Source organism: Myripristis murdjan, chromosome 3, assembly GCF_902150065.1.
Source record: "Myripristis murdjan chromosome 3, fMyrMur1.1, whole genome shotgun sequence".
NCBI classification, from domain to species: Eukaryota; Metazoa; Chordata; class Actinopteri; order Holocentriformes; family Holocentridae; genus Myripristis; species Myripristis murdjan.
In genome coordinates, this window is record NC_043982.1 from 34,210,914 (window position 1) to 34,227,030 (window position 16,117).

The window sequence follows — 16,117 nt, forward strand, 5'->3', positions numbered from 1 at the left end:
TCTGTGTTTCCTGCTGGAAATTTATTCTTGATGGAGTGGAAAACAGCTGTTCAGTGAGACAGTTCACAAACTGAGGAGCAACATTATAATTCCAAATATAAATATGAACTTTACTTTGTGTCAAAGCTGTGTTTGGTCACAGGGATGGAAAAATGCAATCCCTCCATGAAGAACAGAGGTGGATGCTGAGATGCACAGGTAGCAGCAACAATCAGCAAATGAATTTGACCGCTTCAAATGACCAGACAGCTAACCTGGTGGTGCCGATGCACAAACTCAACTAACACATCAGCTGATCCAGAGCACAGCGCCACGTGAGCTAAAAATGCCTGAACTGACTGCACAGGCTGCTTTTGGACAACGGGACACTAAAACTATCCCCCCCAAAAAAAGAATACGACTATTACTATCACTACTACTGCTACTACTAATAGATTTGCACACATGGCTGGAACTGGATCATATTATCTGATTAGAATCAGTTTGGGCTAAGAACATCCCATAAACAATCAGTTTATTAATGATCAATTCTGTTGTAAATATGTCAGTCATACTGCATCATATCCAAAATAACTGGACCAGATCTCATTTTGAAGACCAAAATGGTTAAAACAAAAACAATTAATCATACCCTTTCACAATTCAAGTGGGTTTTCTGTGTCGTTATGAGCCCTAGTGCAGATATCGCACAGAGAAAACAGACATATACACAAATCAACTGAAGAAAATAAAAGCAGACACATTGAAATATAACAAAGAAAAAAAGTCACATTGAGATCCTCTTCAAGTAGCAAAGGACACAAATGCAAGAACTGATACTGAAATATAGGACAAACAAATAAAAAAAAAAAAAAGCATCATATGTTGTGGCAGATTGCCCTGCCACTTTCACAGCACCAACACAAACACATGACTGAGTAACATGATGAGTGTCAGGTAAAGTGCATACACTACAGTCTAGCGGATGCATGCTGGGCCTTGTCACAAACTTTAGCATTTGTCTGTGCTACTCAGCAAACAAAGAGTGAGTCATACAACCAGTAGCTTTGAGCTGCAATTATATATGTATTTGTTTTCCAACACTGTACCCCGAGAGGTGTTTGTATTTGTTGTTCTTACCATCTGCAGCACTTCCTTCCAAATGTTGTGTTGGGCTGCCTTGTATATGCCTGAGTGGGTCCCTGCATGTGCAGGCACGTCCACCTGGGCCACATCAGTCTAATCAATAGCTGACATCCCAATTTAGGGTTTTAGCTTTTTCATTAAGTGTATGAATTTTGTGGTTTACTGAAATACTATATCTTACACTGGTATAAGATATTTTTCATTCTGCTGGAAACATGAATTAATGTTTGAATGGATGTCTTTTTATGTACACTGATGAGCTGATTGATTGTATTGTTAAGGTCCACTGGGAGGGGCCAAGAAATTTATAACAAAAGGGTCTGACCTCAGAATGTGTCGTGGTTCAGACACTGCGGCAGTCACAGGGCCGAGGTGCTGCATCGATTATCTGCTTTACCCTGTGCCTAGTTTTGTAAATATTTTTTTGGTGGTGTCTAAATCTCAAAAAGTGCACTGTCTTCCCTTTATGGATTTTCTTTGATGTGTTTTTCATATGTGGCTGCTGGCAACCTACCTTCACACTTGTGTTGAAAAAAAAAAAGGAAAAAAAAGGATGAAAATAAATATCTGTGGCTGTGGATGTGCTCTTTCATGTGTAGAAAATGTTTCTGCGTCAAGGTCCCTTTTGATGAATCCTTTTACAAATAAATCATAAACACAGCGCTGCATCAGCCTATCAAAATGATCCATTAACATGTGCTGCCATCTAGTGGTGAACGCTTTTCTGTACAGTATTGCTCTCTCTCTCTCCCTCTCTCGCTCTATCCAGTCCTTCCTGACTGAGAAATCTACCACTCCTTCTCATTAAACAGTTATATAAACCCACTGGATGTACACCAAATATACAATGTTCATCATTAGTGAAAAGATTTGCTTATGAGGACAAAATTTAAAAGCAAAGAGATCAACCAGTATTGTTTTCTTTCAAGGTCCTTTAAAATTAATGTAAACTTATCACAGGTGATCAGTTTGGACAGTTTGTGTTCCTGCTTAAAAAATCGTTTCAGGCTGACAGGGCAGCACACTCAAAACCTGGTTTTCCTAGCTCAGCTCTGTCCCGAGGAGTGGCCTGCTGAATAAAATGTTTTGAGTGTAGGCCGTGCTGGGTGTGACTTGTGCATAGATAATTACACAGATAGGAGGGGGGCAGACCAAGGAGACCTTTGTAAATAAAGGTCAGCCAGCGGGCAGGTCTACTCTCATACCACTGGTCACCACAGTCTAATAAAGATAAAAACATTAATAAAACAAGATACTCCCTGGCCTTAAAGGAGAAGCAGGATTTATTTAAAAAAAAAAAAAAAAAAAAAAAAAAGAAAGCCAAAAGACATGCAAAAAGTCATCGCAAACATGATCTGAATGAGTCGATCATTCACGAGAACAGACTGATTTTAACTCTTTCTCTTTATTATGTAAATATTCTATGTTATTGTTATGAATTTGACAATGATTACATGCAAGTGGAATGGGCTCTGAACACATTCAGTCCACAGCGTCCCATCAGGTCGGCTTTGCAACTGTGCTCTGCTGGTCGGTTCATTTGTCCCAAAATTTTCAGAAAAACTTCACTGGCCATGTGCAGGACACAGCTGTACAGATTGTATGAGTCTAAATGCTGCATCACTGCATCACGTTTGACTCAGTGGAGTGTGTGTTTGTCAGGTCAGAGTAAGTAAGTAAGTAAGTAAGTAAGTACACTTTATTAATCCCACAAGGGGAAATTCCAATTTAAGTTACATCCCATCCAAGAGACACCAAAAGACATGACAAATACAGGGTTACAGGATCAGGAGAACCTGTCCTCTGCTGCTGGAGGAGTAAACTTGCAGCTTATCATGACTTATATGCTTGATTTTTTTTTTTTTTTTTTTACTGCCTCTAAGTTGTCTCAATCTCCACAAAGGTTACACAAAACATTTCAGCTTTTATCTTTTATATCTTATTTTGGTAACATTTGACTGTGGCACACCAAAATGTTCATGAGGAAGTGATACGGGAAGGGAGGCATACTGTGTATTTGCAAATGGTTTAATTTAAAACTTATGCAAATCATTTACCACACAGGCTTGGACAGTGCTGATGGCTGAGAATATACACAGTATATTTCTGTATTTGTCTTTCATGTGTTTGGACACTGGCAGTTTATTTCGACAGTTTCTTTGATTTTATTTCAGCTCAAGAATTTGAAAATGTTCTATGACATTTCCAGCCTTTTTCAATTTTTCCAATTTCCAATTTTTGTTGATTTCTATGTAGAACAGCAGAGGGCATAGAAACTGTTACAACTGTTGTGAATTTCCAAACCAAGTTCATTCATGAGTCAATGTGAATCGAAATAATTCAGCTTCTCTTGGAGGAAGCAGACATTTATGCGGTGTTACACACCAAACTGTTTCAGTTGTATAACGCAGAAATGTCCCAGACAAAGACAGGTTTGTCCCTCAGCTTTATAATCCTGTGTTGACATTAATAACCACCTCTTCCATAACCAGGAAATCTGCCGGCTTTAAAGTAAACAAGCAGGAACAAGCAAGGGAACAAGCAAGGGAAACAAACTGACAGGTTTGCTGGTTCAAATCCTCTGACCAGCTGAGAAAATATGGATGACTGAGTGAAACCAAAACCAAGATGCTGCTACTGACACAGTGGGGCACTGTAAAAAAAAAAAAAAAAAAAATAAAAAATACTCAGCAGGCAGCAGAATGCGATTGGCTGTAAAAACAAACAAACAAACAAACAAACAAACAAAAAAAAACATTTTTTGGGGGCGGGGGGGGTGAAGATTTTTTTGAGACAGACAGGAACATGAGGGGGAGGGGATGACAGGCAGAGAAGGGTCCGGGTCAGATTCGAACCCTGGCCTCTGCAGTAGGCATTCTTGATGCAAGGTAAGAGCTCCACCAGGTGGGCCGCTGCGGCGCCCCCTTGTGTCTGGACTTCACACTGCTGGTTTCTTGATGATGAGCAGCGTCCCTCAGGGCTCTGTGTCTGTCTGTCAGGAGAGAAACACTTTGCTTTGCTCTGTCAGGAGACCAGCAGTTCGCACGGAGAGGATCAGGCCAAGCAACATTGAACCAGCCATGCTGCTTGTTAGGGTTGCCAGGCAACCAGAAGAGTCTCATTTAATTCTTTATATATTTCCTGTCTGTCCGTCCTTTGTCAGGCTGTGTGTGTGTGTGTGTGTGCATACATGGGCGTATGTGTGTGTGTGTGTGTGTATGTAGCAGGGTGTGCCCGACACTTTAACGCTCTGTTCATGTGCATAATAAAACACTGTTGCAGGAAAACTCTCTACACAACCTTCAGAACTGTTTTATGTATGTGGGTTTAGGCAAACCTCCTTTTTGCACTTTGTGAGCTGCAAATTGAGAAAATATTTTTGTATGATACATTCAGTGTTTTCATTTTTTTTTCTCTTTTGCCTCATTGCAATCTTTTAATGTTATTTTGTGCACCCTCTAATGGAGATACATTCATTTTTTTTTTAATTGTTATGTTTTGGAAGCCTTTTACACATTATTCAAGTTTAGGCTTTACAGCAAATCAGTGCAAATCTGAATGTAAAAAAGTAAACAAATAAATAAAATAACTTGAAATAAAATAAATACTTGTGATCATGTCATAACTTTTGTGATGCGGATCCTTTATTTTGTTTATTATTTCTTCCTTTTTTTGATTTGAGCTCACAGTTCAGGAAGTCAAACTTAATGAGAATTTTCTCCCCAAATAAGGGACATCTTGTTGGCTTCCTTTATCAGACTGAAAATGAAAGATGAACTGTGGGACCTTTCCACTGTGAGTCAGTCAGACAGGGCGTGGCAATGGGTGTGGCCTATCAGGAAAAGATGCATTATTAGAGAGGGCAAAAGGTCTGACTGATTTTCACATGAATGAGAGACAATGTCCTCAAGAAGTTTACTGCTGCCCATCACAGAGTTCATGATGAAACTAATGTTAGCTATTCATACTGAGGGCAGCTGAAGAAAATTTGTCACTTTCATCAATGATGGAAGCCCTTTACTGCACACCAGAGGGGAAGAGGGTTAGGGCTAGTTTAGGGGAAGACCAAGGATGACCTGGTGATGCGTGGTTGAGGCAGAGCTGAGAGGCTACAGGGCTCAGCTGGAAGGAGGCATCCAAAGTGGCCTTTTGAATCACGTCAAATAATGAGGCCTGAGTAATTCAGTAAGTCATAAATGCCCACGCCCATGTAGGAGACTGGGAAGTACATACCATTTCTGTACTGAGCATGTTTTTGTGAGTTCCAAACAGATTTGAAAAATGGAAAAACATGGTGGAAAGTTCAGCCATGGGGCAAAGAAGAGCGAATTTAACCTTTGGCCTATCTCAAAAAGGCACATAACTCCAGTAACAGAGATACTCCCTAAATCAACCACACACCAGGGACCTCTATTATGGCATCCTATTATGGTATTGCTGTTTTTACTTTATTTTCCAACACCACTTGGAACTCATTTTGAATTCATTAAACAAAATATTAACTTAAACTAAAAGCACCAAAAGTTTAATTTGGTCATTTATGTGACTTGTACATGGCTCTGTCTTGGGAATTGTATTGCGCTGGCGGAGGTATGCACGCTGCTGAGTGTTGTCTCTCTAGTTTGTTTCGTTTTGCGCTTCAGGGTCAGTCAGTATTTTCACGTTTTTCCTATACACACGAATGAAGCATGAGGGGTGTCAACTTTTTTTTCCTGACGGGTCATGAACGCACCGCCAGCCTTTCCCTCTGGGCGGAGTTTGTCCTGGAAAAATCCCTGGTTCACATCAGAGGAGCCAGAGAGGAGAGACAGTACCGAGAGAGACTCACCTGGGGAGCAGCGGCTACCTGCCTTAAATTACGTCAAAGTTAATTAAACGGAATTAAATTAAAATTCCTCTTTTTTTCTGAGATTTTCAACCAACTGTTGGTCCGAGTCTGAGCTTCAGCATGACGGACACTATTTTACCGAACGGCATCAAGGACAGCGGGGGAGACAATTACTTCAAAAAGGTTAGTTTTTACATAACTAGTTTCCTTTGCTTATGGAAAAAAAAAATCTAGTTTTTGGAGTTGGAGTTTTTTGTTTTTTTTTTTACTGCCCACTGGGGTAAACTAGAGAGAAAAGTAGCTAACTGAGTCCTACATTCACTGCAGTCCAGTTTGAAGCTCCAGTACTTGAGTATTTCCATTTAGTGACTTTGTACTTTAACTGCACTACTTTTGAGAGGGAAATCTGCTTCTGACTACACTACATTTATCTGACTGCTGTAGTTACTAGTTTCTTTGCAGAATAAGCTTTTAAAAACATCAAAAGTTACGCTTTTTTAGGGTGTAAACAAGCCAAAAATGTATTGAGCCATTACAGCGACAATATTGAAATACTAATTTTCACAGTAACTTCTTTTACTGTTCATTCTTACTTATATTTACTGATAATTATGTATATGTCTAAAATGTATATATTTTTTAAATACTTTTCCCCCCACTGCTGTCTACTGTCAGAAGATGGGATATTTTTTATGTCCAGGTGAACCTTGGATAATATCAAATTTGGAGGAGACGTCTGTTTCACTGACTTATTTTTTAATTTGTGGTGTGTTTTTTCTTCACCTACTGAAGCCTCTTTGTTTTCAGTGATGTCCATGTACTTCATACTGTGTTAGAATTGTGATGGTATGTAAGTTGAGTGTATTTTCTTATATTTTTTCCAGCTTGTTCTTGCAAATTGTACATTGTCACAGTCATTGTGTTTCATTTTGATGGTAGACCTTTTGGTGAACTTTCACCTTGGCGATTTCCACTGTTCACACAGCTCACAGCTTAAATCTGAGCAAACACTGCAGCTCCTGATGGGACAACAACAGCTGTCAGCTTCAGGTGTTGGTGTGTGTGTGTGTGTGTGTGTGTGTGTGTGTGTGTCAGAGTAGCTGCGTTTCCTCAGCTGATAGTGGTTGCTGAGCTGTTTAGAGATTGAACGCACAGTGACATACATGGCAGAGTGTGTTAACGTGTTACCTGCCAGTGGAAAAAAAGCCACAGCCAACATGACACATTATGGATTAGACCTGCAACTAATAATTATTTTCATTGTCAGTCAAGCTCTCTTTTTGAAGTAACCGATCAGTCCAGTCTACAAAAGAGTCAAAAATCATGACAAATGCTTATGGGAAGTTAGCAGAGCCCAAGGCGAGGTCATCAAATTGCTTCAGCAGCCAAAAAACACCCAAAGTATTTATTTCATGGCTATCGAAATTATAAAAGATTATTAAAATTATAAGCGACCCATCAGTGAATCAGCTAATGATTTCCGCACTGTTATGGAAGCTGGGTTCCTCCAGAGTAACACGAATAGCCCTGGTAAGCATAAACCAGATTAGCCCACTGCCCAACAGCTAAATAATTTTAAGCCGTCCTGCTTGGGAAGTTGGTTTTGCTCAGTTAAAAAATGCAGCCACAGGAGGATCATTAGGTCACAGGGGGGCTGACCTTTGAAAAACTTGTTACTCTCAGCTCCTTGCAATGTTGGTGATGTAGGTATAGAAGTTCATTCAACATTTATTATTTTGTTTATTGACTTTACCGATGTTACGGGCACAGGGGAAGTCATTCTGGATAACAGTGTCAGCTTAATGCCTGACATGTAAATGTGGGTGCTCAGTGGGAGGTTATGTAAATTGTCACTCAGGGAAGAGCGCAGAATATTCCCTGTCTTTATTTGTGTTGAAGATGAAGCCTTTTCATCATGTAAATTAGCTTGTGAGCGGTCCTTTTACAGCTGCGATCATCAGTATCATTAGCATTTAGTGACATAGGACTGGCAAGGTGAACCTCTCCAGCCAGATCTGCATTTTATCTACCTGCAACTGTAGCGTTTTATAAATCACCTCTGTTGAGGTTGAGTGTATGAGAAAAAGACTTGGCAGGGGGTTGAATAATTACCTAATGTGTGTTTACTGTATTCCCTGGCTGCCATGATGCTGTCCGTGTCTGGTTTGGCCACATACTTGTACTGGTGTCCTCAACTGGACTGTTTTTTTTATAGCCGAGCATGTTTAGATGGGCTGCTGAACAGAGCCTTTGTGTCCTCCGATCCCCCTGAATCCCCATCTGAGCGCTGTCTGGATTTAGCTTTGTGCTGCACTTCCTGTGTCTATAAAAAGGCCAATGGGTGCCAAGAGTCTGGCTTGGCTACAGGCGATAATGAATTTAATATGTCTATCATAAATTGTTTCCGTTCTTCTTACTGTTCTGCACACTGTAGGTCTGACCTATGTATCTTGTTGCTCTCTCCTCCTTTATTTCCCCCCTCTATAGATTTCCATTGTTATTATTTTGATTGTGGGACTCCCTTCTCAGTATGAAAAGCCTTGCACAATTTCTTATGGGCACGGAGTAACTTGAACTTCTCGTGGTGTTTAATGTTAAAGAGATCTGTGATTTGGAAAGAGTTCTGCCCAAATTTTAGCTAAGCAGAGCCAAGAGTGTTTTTGTCTCCCTCTGCTCCCTCTCCCTTCATCTCAAGGGTGAAAATGAGTCTGGTGATTTACGAGACCTCGCTGGGTTGAGCGATGCTGCAGGGAGCTGCCGTGGTTCAGGGCCTCCTTCCAGCTCGGTGCTGTTTCACCTCCAGCTGGCCGAGGTCCGACTGGACGGCTGCAGGATGGAAAAATGGTGGACTAAAAAGCCGATTCGGCATGTTTCTGCTCTTTCTCCTCCTCGGCCGGCGAACGCATTGACGTCGCATCTGGCCCCAGGCCGCGCTGTAGCCAGACCACAGAGACAAATTGACAACATGTGTCCTGGTTCAGAGAGCAGCCCAACTTACTCTGTAGTTGGAAACAGTTAAATGCCCTCAGCAGGGTTTAAACTGCAGGAAAACAAATAAGAGATGAGACAGTGACCAATTGCTGTCTCACTCACAAATGCAAAATGTTGTGCACTTTCCTAAAAGTGACGCATGTCGCTTTTTGCTCATATCCAAACTCGCTCAGAGCAAGACTGAAAGATGCAGAAAAATTGCCGGTCAGGACCGTTTAGACCAAACATTTGGAGTAAGGACATTTATCATTAAGTTTATGTAGTTTTCACCTTCAGAATAACTCACTTGATAAATTGCCAGCTGGTTTAAATGTTCCTTACTTAATCAACCCTCAGTTTTGCATAGTGCACCTTAAAAAATCTTAAATTCTTATGTTACCTGTCTTCAACCTTGGATACTGAATTTTATTTAATGGCTGAAGTGAATAAAAAGCCTTCACCTGGTCAGTTTGAGTGTCATGGAGATGTTGTAATATTTACTACAGTCAGTGTACTTTGGTGAAAATAAGGAGTGGAGAGTCCTTTCCGCTGTCACAACTGGGTCATTCATGGCTGAAGCCTCTCCGGCCACTTGCCAGCCGTAATCACCAGTTGTATAACCCCGAGATCCCATGAATCACCGCTCCGCACGTTCTTTATGAAGCCTTGGTTATACAACAGCAGACCGACTTGCTGTTTGGTGGATGTGATTATGGGCTATGAGGCCTTTATGTTTTGCACTAATGAAGTTTTACCAGCCTTTGGTGAAAGGCTGTGTTGGTTCAGAAAGGCAGTAACAGTGTCAGGGTTAGAGATTCAATTCTCTGTGAGGCTCAACAGGTAGAGCAAGGTGATTCAAGTGCTCCAAAAGGTAGAAGTCAGGTGTCAAAACAGCTGGTTTATGGTTAAGTGTATTTTAATGTATTTAAAGTGAACATTGACAGCATTTCACTCTTGTAATTATGGTATGATTATGACTAAACCTCTGTATGTGACAGAAAACAGCTGGATAAAACTGCATGGTGCATACACAGAAATTGGACGTGAACTTCACTGTACACCACTGTCAGAAATCCACCAAACCAGTGTCACACATTTCTTTTAGGACCTTTTCACACCTGAAAGTCCCAACCAAGTTTCATGTTTTTGTTATATTATTGATTATATTATATTACATACATCATTTGATCAGGCTAGTTTTTCTTTTGCATTGCAGATATTCAAGTGCACTGAAGAACTTTATACAACATACCATCATTTGGTTTGTACCCATTGTGCACAGCTGCACAAGGGGTGTGTGTGTCACTTTAACTGGTCTCAAAGTCTGAGCCACCCATCGGGAGAGGAACTTCCAGGTTTCATACCTGGAGGCTGCTCGTCTCCTAAACACCTCATCAGCCAGATCAAAGTCATATGCAGTGCCAGTATGCTGCTGCTTGTCTTGAAAAAAAAAAAAGCACGTAGCTGCTTTTTTCTCTTTTTTTACTGCATCAATTTAAAGGTGCACTGTGCAAAATTGAGGGTTCATTGAAGTATGGATTTAATTTGAATGTCCGCAGTGTTTTTGTGTCCTGTGTATTTATTTTATTCCCATTAATGTAAGCGAGCTGCTAAAACAAATGTGACTCAGTCCTGTTCATATGGCAGTAAAATTCTGACTCTTGAATCAGAAGGAAATGAACTTGTTGTAGGATCAGAGTCATCACTGTGGAAATGAGTTCCTGTGTCATGGTGTGTGTTGTGATAATAATATAGATTACAGACAGAATGTACTGCTGTGGCTACTATCAGTCATTAACCACTCCCTTCTTAGCACGCACACACATACACACACACACTTTCCTCTATATGATGTAATGGCTTACCTACGTGCGTAAGGCTGTCAGTCGACGCCCTCTGCAGCCATGTGCTAACAATAGCCACCGCCCCGCCCAGCCAAGCCCCGCCCCCGACAGTATCGCTTCAACCTTATTGTGTGAGTGACGAGGCTTTAATTTGTTTCTTTAAAGGTTAATCATTAGACTGAGGTCGCTGTGCTGTTCATGTGGTTAACACCCAGGGACAGTATGGCACATATTTGAGAAGCTGCCATGTGTTGCTGTTATATAAAGACACTCTGCTCACGGGGGCTCGACATGTAGAGCACGAAACACCTAAAAGTCAGGTGTCAAAACAGCCAGGTTGCGGCGTCCTGGGTTCGGGTCCGGCCTGGGCCTTTTGCTTTATGTCGTCCCCCCTCTCCCCTCTGTCTTTCCGGTCTCTCCACTGTGGCTGTCTTGTAGGAAGCCCACCCCTGAGCAAAAGATACTCTGCTCTCTCATTGTACAGTAAATCTGTCAGGATGATCAGCAGCTAAATGATTACAGTGTAAATGTAATAGTTGTCTATATACATTCCTAGGTTTTGAGATTTAGCACGTTCAGTGTTGTGTAACTGCATCTTTTAACTGCTCGTCCTCACGTTGTTTTTGGGACGGTTGGGGGCTTATGATGGAAATACTTTGTATATCTCTGCTCATCTTCATTTTTGAGCGAGCTATAGTGCATGTATAGCCACAATAAAGGAACTTTTATACGATCTGTGACAAAAGTGTAATGATGCTACGCTTGCTTTTATAGTTTGCCAAATACAGATGACAAAAGAATCTCCTCTGCGGCCAAAGATTTGGTGTGATTGGCTGAAAATGGTCAGGGTCATTGTGGAGGGCTGTTACTCGCTGTTGTCCCAATGCAGAAGAACAAAAGTTGGCCACCTCCCCATACATTAGATCTCTGTGTTAGCTACCTCACAGCCTGCTGGTTAACTGTAAAAACTGCCGATACCTGATGATGCTCCATTTGATTGGTGAAAGTACTTTCAGCAGTTTTCCAGAAACAACTGACTGGACTAAAATGAATGTATGTGATTATGTATTAACAATTATTATTATTAACAAGATATTGAAAATGACAGATATAGTCATATCATATTAGGGAAGACGTTTTTGGGGACTTGCATCCACCAATAATTTTAATTTCCTCTGCTCCTTAATGGACTTTGCCAGGCATTGTGGAACTTCCTGTTCCACCTAATGCCGTTTTCCGTGTCCTAATGCCAGAAGACGGTACCTTTGTGTCTTTTGTGAATGAGACCGTTTTGCATCCTATAATTGTCTTCCTCCTACCTAGAAATGCCACTTAAACAGGAACCTTCTTTGCACTTGAGACAGAGCCAGTGTTTAAAGTCGTGTCCTATCTTCTCATTTCGCTATCATCCATTGTTCTTTTAGTCTCAGGGGGAATATTGTTACATCTATTGTGTTGATTTTTTTTATGTCCTTACTGTTGGTTGCTATGTAATGCTGCTGATACAGACATTGGAGCCTCTTCTGCTTTTGGTCAGATAGAGTCTGATTTAAAAAAAAAAAAGACAAAAAGTTGAATGTGTCACACTGTCAAGGGCTGTAAACGAACCGGTTTTACTGGGCCAACTGGTCCATTTACATCTTGTTGCTAGTTATTTATTCGTTTATTTTTACAGCAGGTCTTGTGCCGCACAGACACACCTGTGCGGTGCTCTGAGTCAGGCCCTGTGAATGTCAGTGGACAGCATATCTGTGCCTGTTGACTCAGTGACGCTGGGACTCTTGTGGTTGTGATAGGGACAAGGACACACAGTGCAGCCAAATACTGTCCACAAGGTACAAACACAGAGAGAGTGAGACAGGGAGAGACCGAGAGGGTGTAACCAGGTATTGCACTTTCTAGACTCTGGCTTGAATCAGCGTGTCTTTGACTTGTAGTTTCTATCGTTATAACACCCGTTAAAGTTAAAGCACATTTACTTTAAAGTCGTTTCTATGAAATATTCACATCAAAGACGGAGTAAAGACAGAGTGAGAGTCAAAATGGTGTGAAGTGTGAACTGTGACCCTGACTGAAAAAACAAAAAACAAACAAACAAAAAAAAAAAAAACACGGTCTGAACACTCCGAGTCAACACACACACACTGATACACCACAGTCTGCTGAACTATGGCTGTACAGCAACATATACAGGAAAAAAATGTGTCACATATACATCAGAATATACTGAGCAACAGCTTTCAAAACAGATAAAAATGTCCAAAAGTATTTGCATGTGTAGATGACATTAATTTGAAATCTCTAGTTGAGTGGTCAAAAAATAAAGCATTTAAAGGTACCAATTTCACCAAAAACACGTCTGATTTTTAGTCTTTATATTCATACTTTTTTTATATACCTATTTTAAAACCATCCCACCCCAGTCCACTCTGCAAAAAATACATTCCACATAATATTTAAGAATATGTTTTAAAAGTACAAACCTGGCCAACTGGTGAATGTATTTTTACGTGTAAATTCATTCATTCAAAATATATTTAAAGTTACCAAAATACAGTATATATTTTGAAAAGGCTATTTTTGCAGATATGCCATGTGTTTCCAAAATTGCAACAGTGAAAATAAAAGTAAATGTTTCCACTGTTCAGAAGATATATTTTTTTTCTGAATTGCAGCTATATGCACAATCACGTTTTGGTTTTTAATGGATTTTGAGTCGTATTCTGAGGTGTGTACGCCTACGTGAAATGTTGTTTGGGTTGAGTGGGAATACAGAGATAAAGTGTGTCGTCACTGTTGTTTAGAAAATGTCCTGCACAAGATGTCCTTATAAACGTTTTCTTGTTAGAGTTTGACATGAAGAAAATGTTTCCTGGCTCTAATGTGTCTGGCCCTTTCTCTTTCTCTCTCTCTCTCTCTCTTTCTCTCCCTCGCTCTCTCTCTCTCCACAGGGCTGTAACCCGTTCGCTCAGACGGGACGAAGCAAACTGCAGAATAAGCGAGCCAGCCTGAACCAGCAGATCATCAAACAGATGAGGATGAGAGCTGGAGCCGAGAACCTGCTGAAGTAAGAACAAAACACACACCTGATAAATACACACATACTTATAGAAGTGTGTCTGTGTGTCCATGAATATTCTTCAAACTCCATTCTGAGGCATGTAAATGAGCATAAAATCCGTAAACCGCATCAATCCGTAAACCTGGAATCAGTTTGAATTTCACATTTCACATTTTAAAATTAAATGCATACAAAACATAATTCTATTGTACTCCAGTGTCAATATCCATCTCTGTTCCAAAGAATATCTGAAGTAGGGCTGAACTTTGCTTTATAGAGACCCCAAATGGCAGGGAGAGACATTGTTTGAATTTTTTGAAAGTCTGAAGGACTTCATTACCCAGAAATCCTGTGCAGTGATGTCAGTAAACGAAAGGCCTTTTTTACCAGCTGTTACTACATTTGTGCACAAGAACCCAGATTAGTGAGTAGCGAGTCATGGAAAGAAATCAGGTAACACATTTACACCACATCTGCCCTGGAGGGTGGAAGCGGATGTGTTGTGTAAATTATATACAGCAGAAAGTCTTTTTTTTTTCTTCTGAGCGTTGCACATTGTGTGTTTACCGTGTTAGTTTCTTTATCCACTCTCTCTTGCACATGCTCACATGCAGAAGAGCAGACATCTACACGGTCCAGTAATTGAGCTTCTCCAGAAAAAAATCTACCTTTGTTAACCAGATTTCTCTTAATTCCTTATTAGCCCGATTACTGAAGTGCATGTAAACACAGTGAACGTGTTGGAAGTGGTGAAGGAGGAGGTTGAGCCATCTTTGCATGGAGCAACCTCTTATTGCTGTTTAGGAAACACTTTTGGCTTTTGCTTTAAAGTTTAAATTTATCCTTTGTGCCAGTATGATTTTCCACCTGTGTCCACTGGGCATGAGATACTCTTTCTTTCTTTTTGAAGGATAATTCTGAAATTTGTCAACTTGGGCCCTACTTTTCCACCTTTTGGGGTCTAAATGACTTAACAAAAAAGGGGACAAAAAAAATTTGAAATTGAACCGTTACTGAGCAAGAACATTAACCCAGCAGTCGTGAAATGGGCTGCAGTGTCATCGCATGGGGCAGATTTGCTGTCAAGTTTGCCCATAGATGTGCATGATTTGGTCTGATTGTTACATTGTGTCTGACAATCACTCGTTTAAAATGAACAACTTTTCCAAAAGGATGAGTCGGAGTCTCACACAGGCAAAAACATACCGACGGAAGCAAACATTTGTTACATCAGATGAAATTAGATATTTTAAGTCGCTGTGTTTCTGTTCAGCCATTCATTAAGACGGAGGCTGTGTCCCTTGTCAGCTTGACTGAATGACTGTATAGATTATTATGTAATTGCACCATAATTGGCCTCTAGTAACCAGCTTCCCAGATGGTTTGTTGATGTTTGACGAGTTTGGCTTTACCTCCTTCATCGTCTTGTCAGAGCTGTCACGAGGCGTCAGTGAGATTTAAGACACCCATAAGGGGAGATAATGTCAGGCGTATTCAAATCCTGAAGAGGAGCATTCCACTTAGCCTGCAAACAAAAGGCCCACTGTGCTGTATGGTTCAGATGAAACCACAGAGACATTTTTAACATCTAGCTGATTTTTTTTGTCTTTTGATCATGGGTTTTGAGACTCTGTTGTTTTCTAGCACTCATTTCTATTGTCTCGTCTTGTATTAAAATATGAATTGACTGAGGAGGCAAAATAGGATTGTGTTTGACAAAGTGTGCTGGATGCAGTCGCTGTCAGACCCCAGGGATGTGCCCGTTGTTCAGGGTTCAACAGATAAATCAGGAAATTCCTTGTTCGCGCTGAAATGCTTGGTCTTGCGGGGTTGGATGACGCATTGGAGATCAGGTTTCTCAGCAAGTACAGTAGAACAGAAAGCAGAGTCAGTCCACCGTCCTCCCACGCTCCCTCCAACCTCCAGCTTTTGTTCCTAAACATAGAACAACCACCCTGGAAATCTGTGACTAGCTGCAGGTTTGCAGCCTCATTTGTAATCATTAATGGTTGATGTCGTCAGAGCTGACGATAAAGTTTAGCTGTTCGGGTTTGAATAATAGACAGCAGTTTGGATGAAAGAGGGTGAGGGAGAGTAGTCTGAAGGTCAGAACCTCAGATTAAAGGACAGTAAAATGATTGAAAGACCGTTCAGAGTTTTTCCCACAGGAAAAAAAGGGTTTGTACCTGTGAGGGCCAGAAAACATTTTCAGTCGACCCTCTGTACCTTGAACTTGGACCCCACTTTTGGCCCAGACAAACTTATCCAGAGTAACTTAAAACATGTGAG

At 40.7% G+C, this 16,117-nt stretch overlaps 1 protein-coding gene across 3 annotated transcripts in view; it reads left to right on the forward strand.

Moving 5' to 3' along the window:
- Positions 1 to 5,921: 5,921 nt before the first annotated feature.
- The window catches only part of rhpn2 (rhophilin, Rho GTPase binding protein 2), a 44,975-nt gene continuing 34,779 nt past the window's right edge, over positions 5,922 to 16,117 (forward strand). For all 3 annotated transcript variants that reach the window (XM_030044668.1, XM_030044660.1, XM_030044674.1), the window contains exons 1-2: positions 5,922 to 6,136; positions 13,719 to 13,834. In XM_030044668.1, the coding sequence (XP_029900528.1) occupies positions 6,074 to 6,136; positions 13,719 to 13,834 (179 nt within the window). In that variant the 5' untranslated portion in view covers positions 5,922 to 6,073. The remainder of the gene's footprint in view (positions 6,137 to 13,718; positions 13,835 to 16,117) is intronic.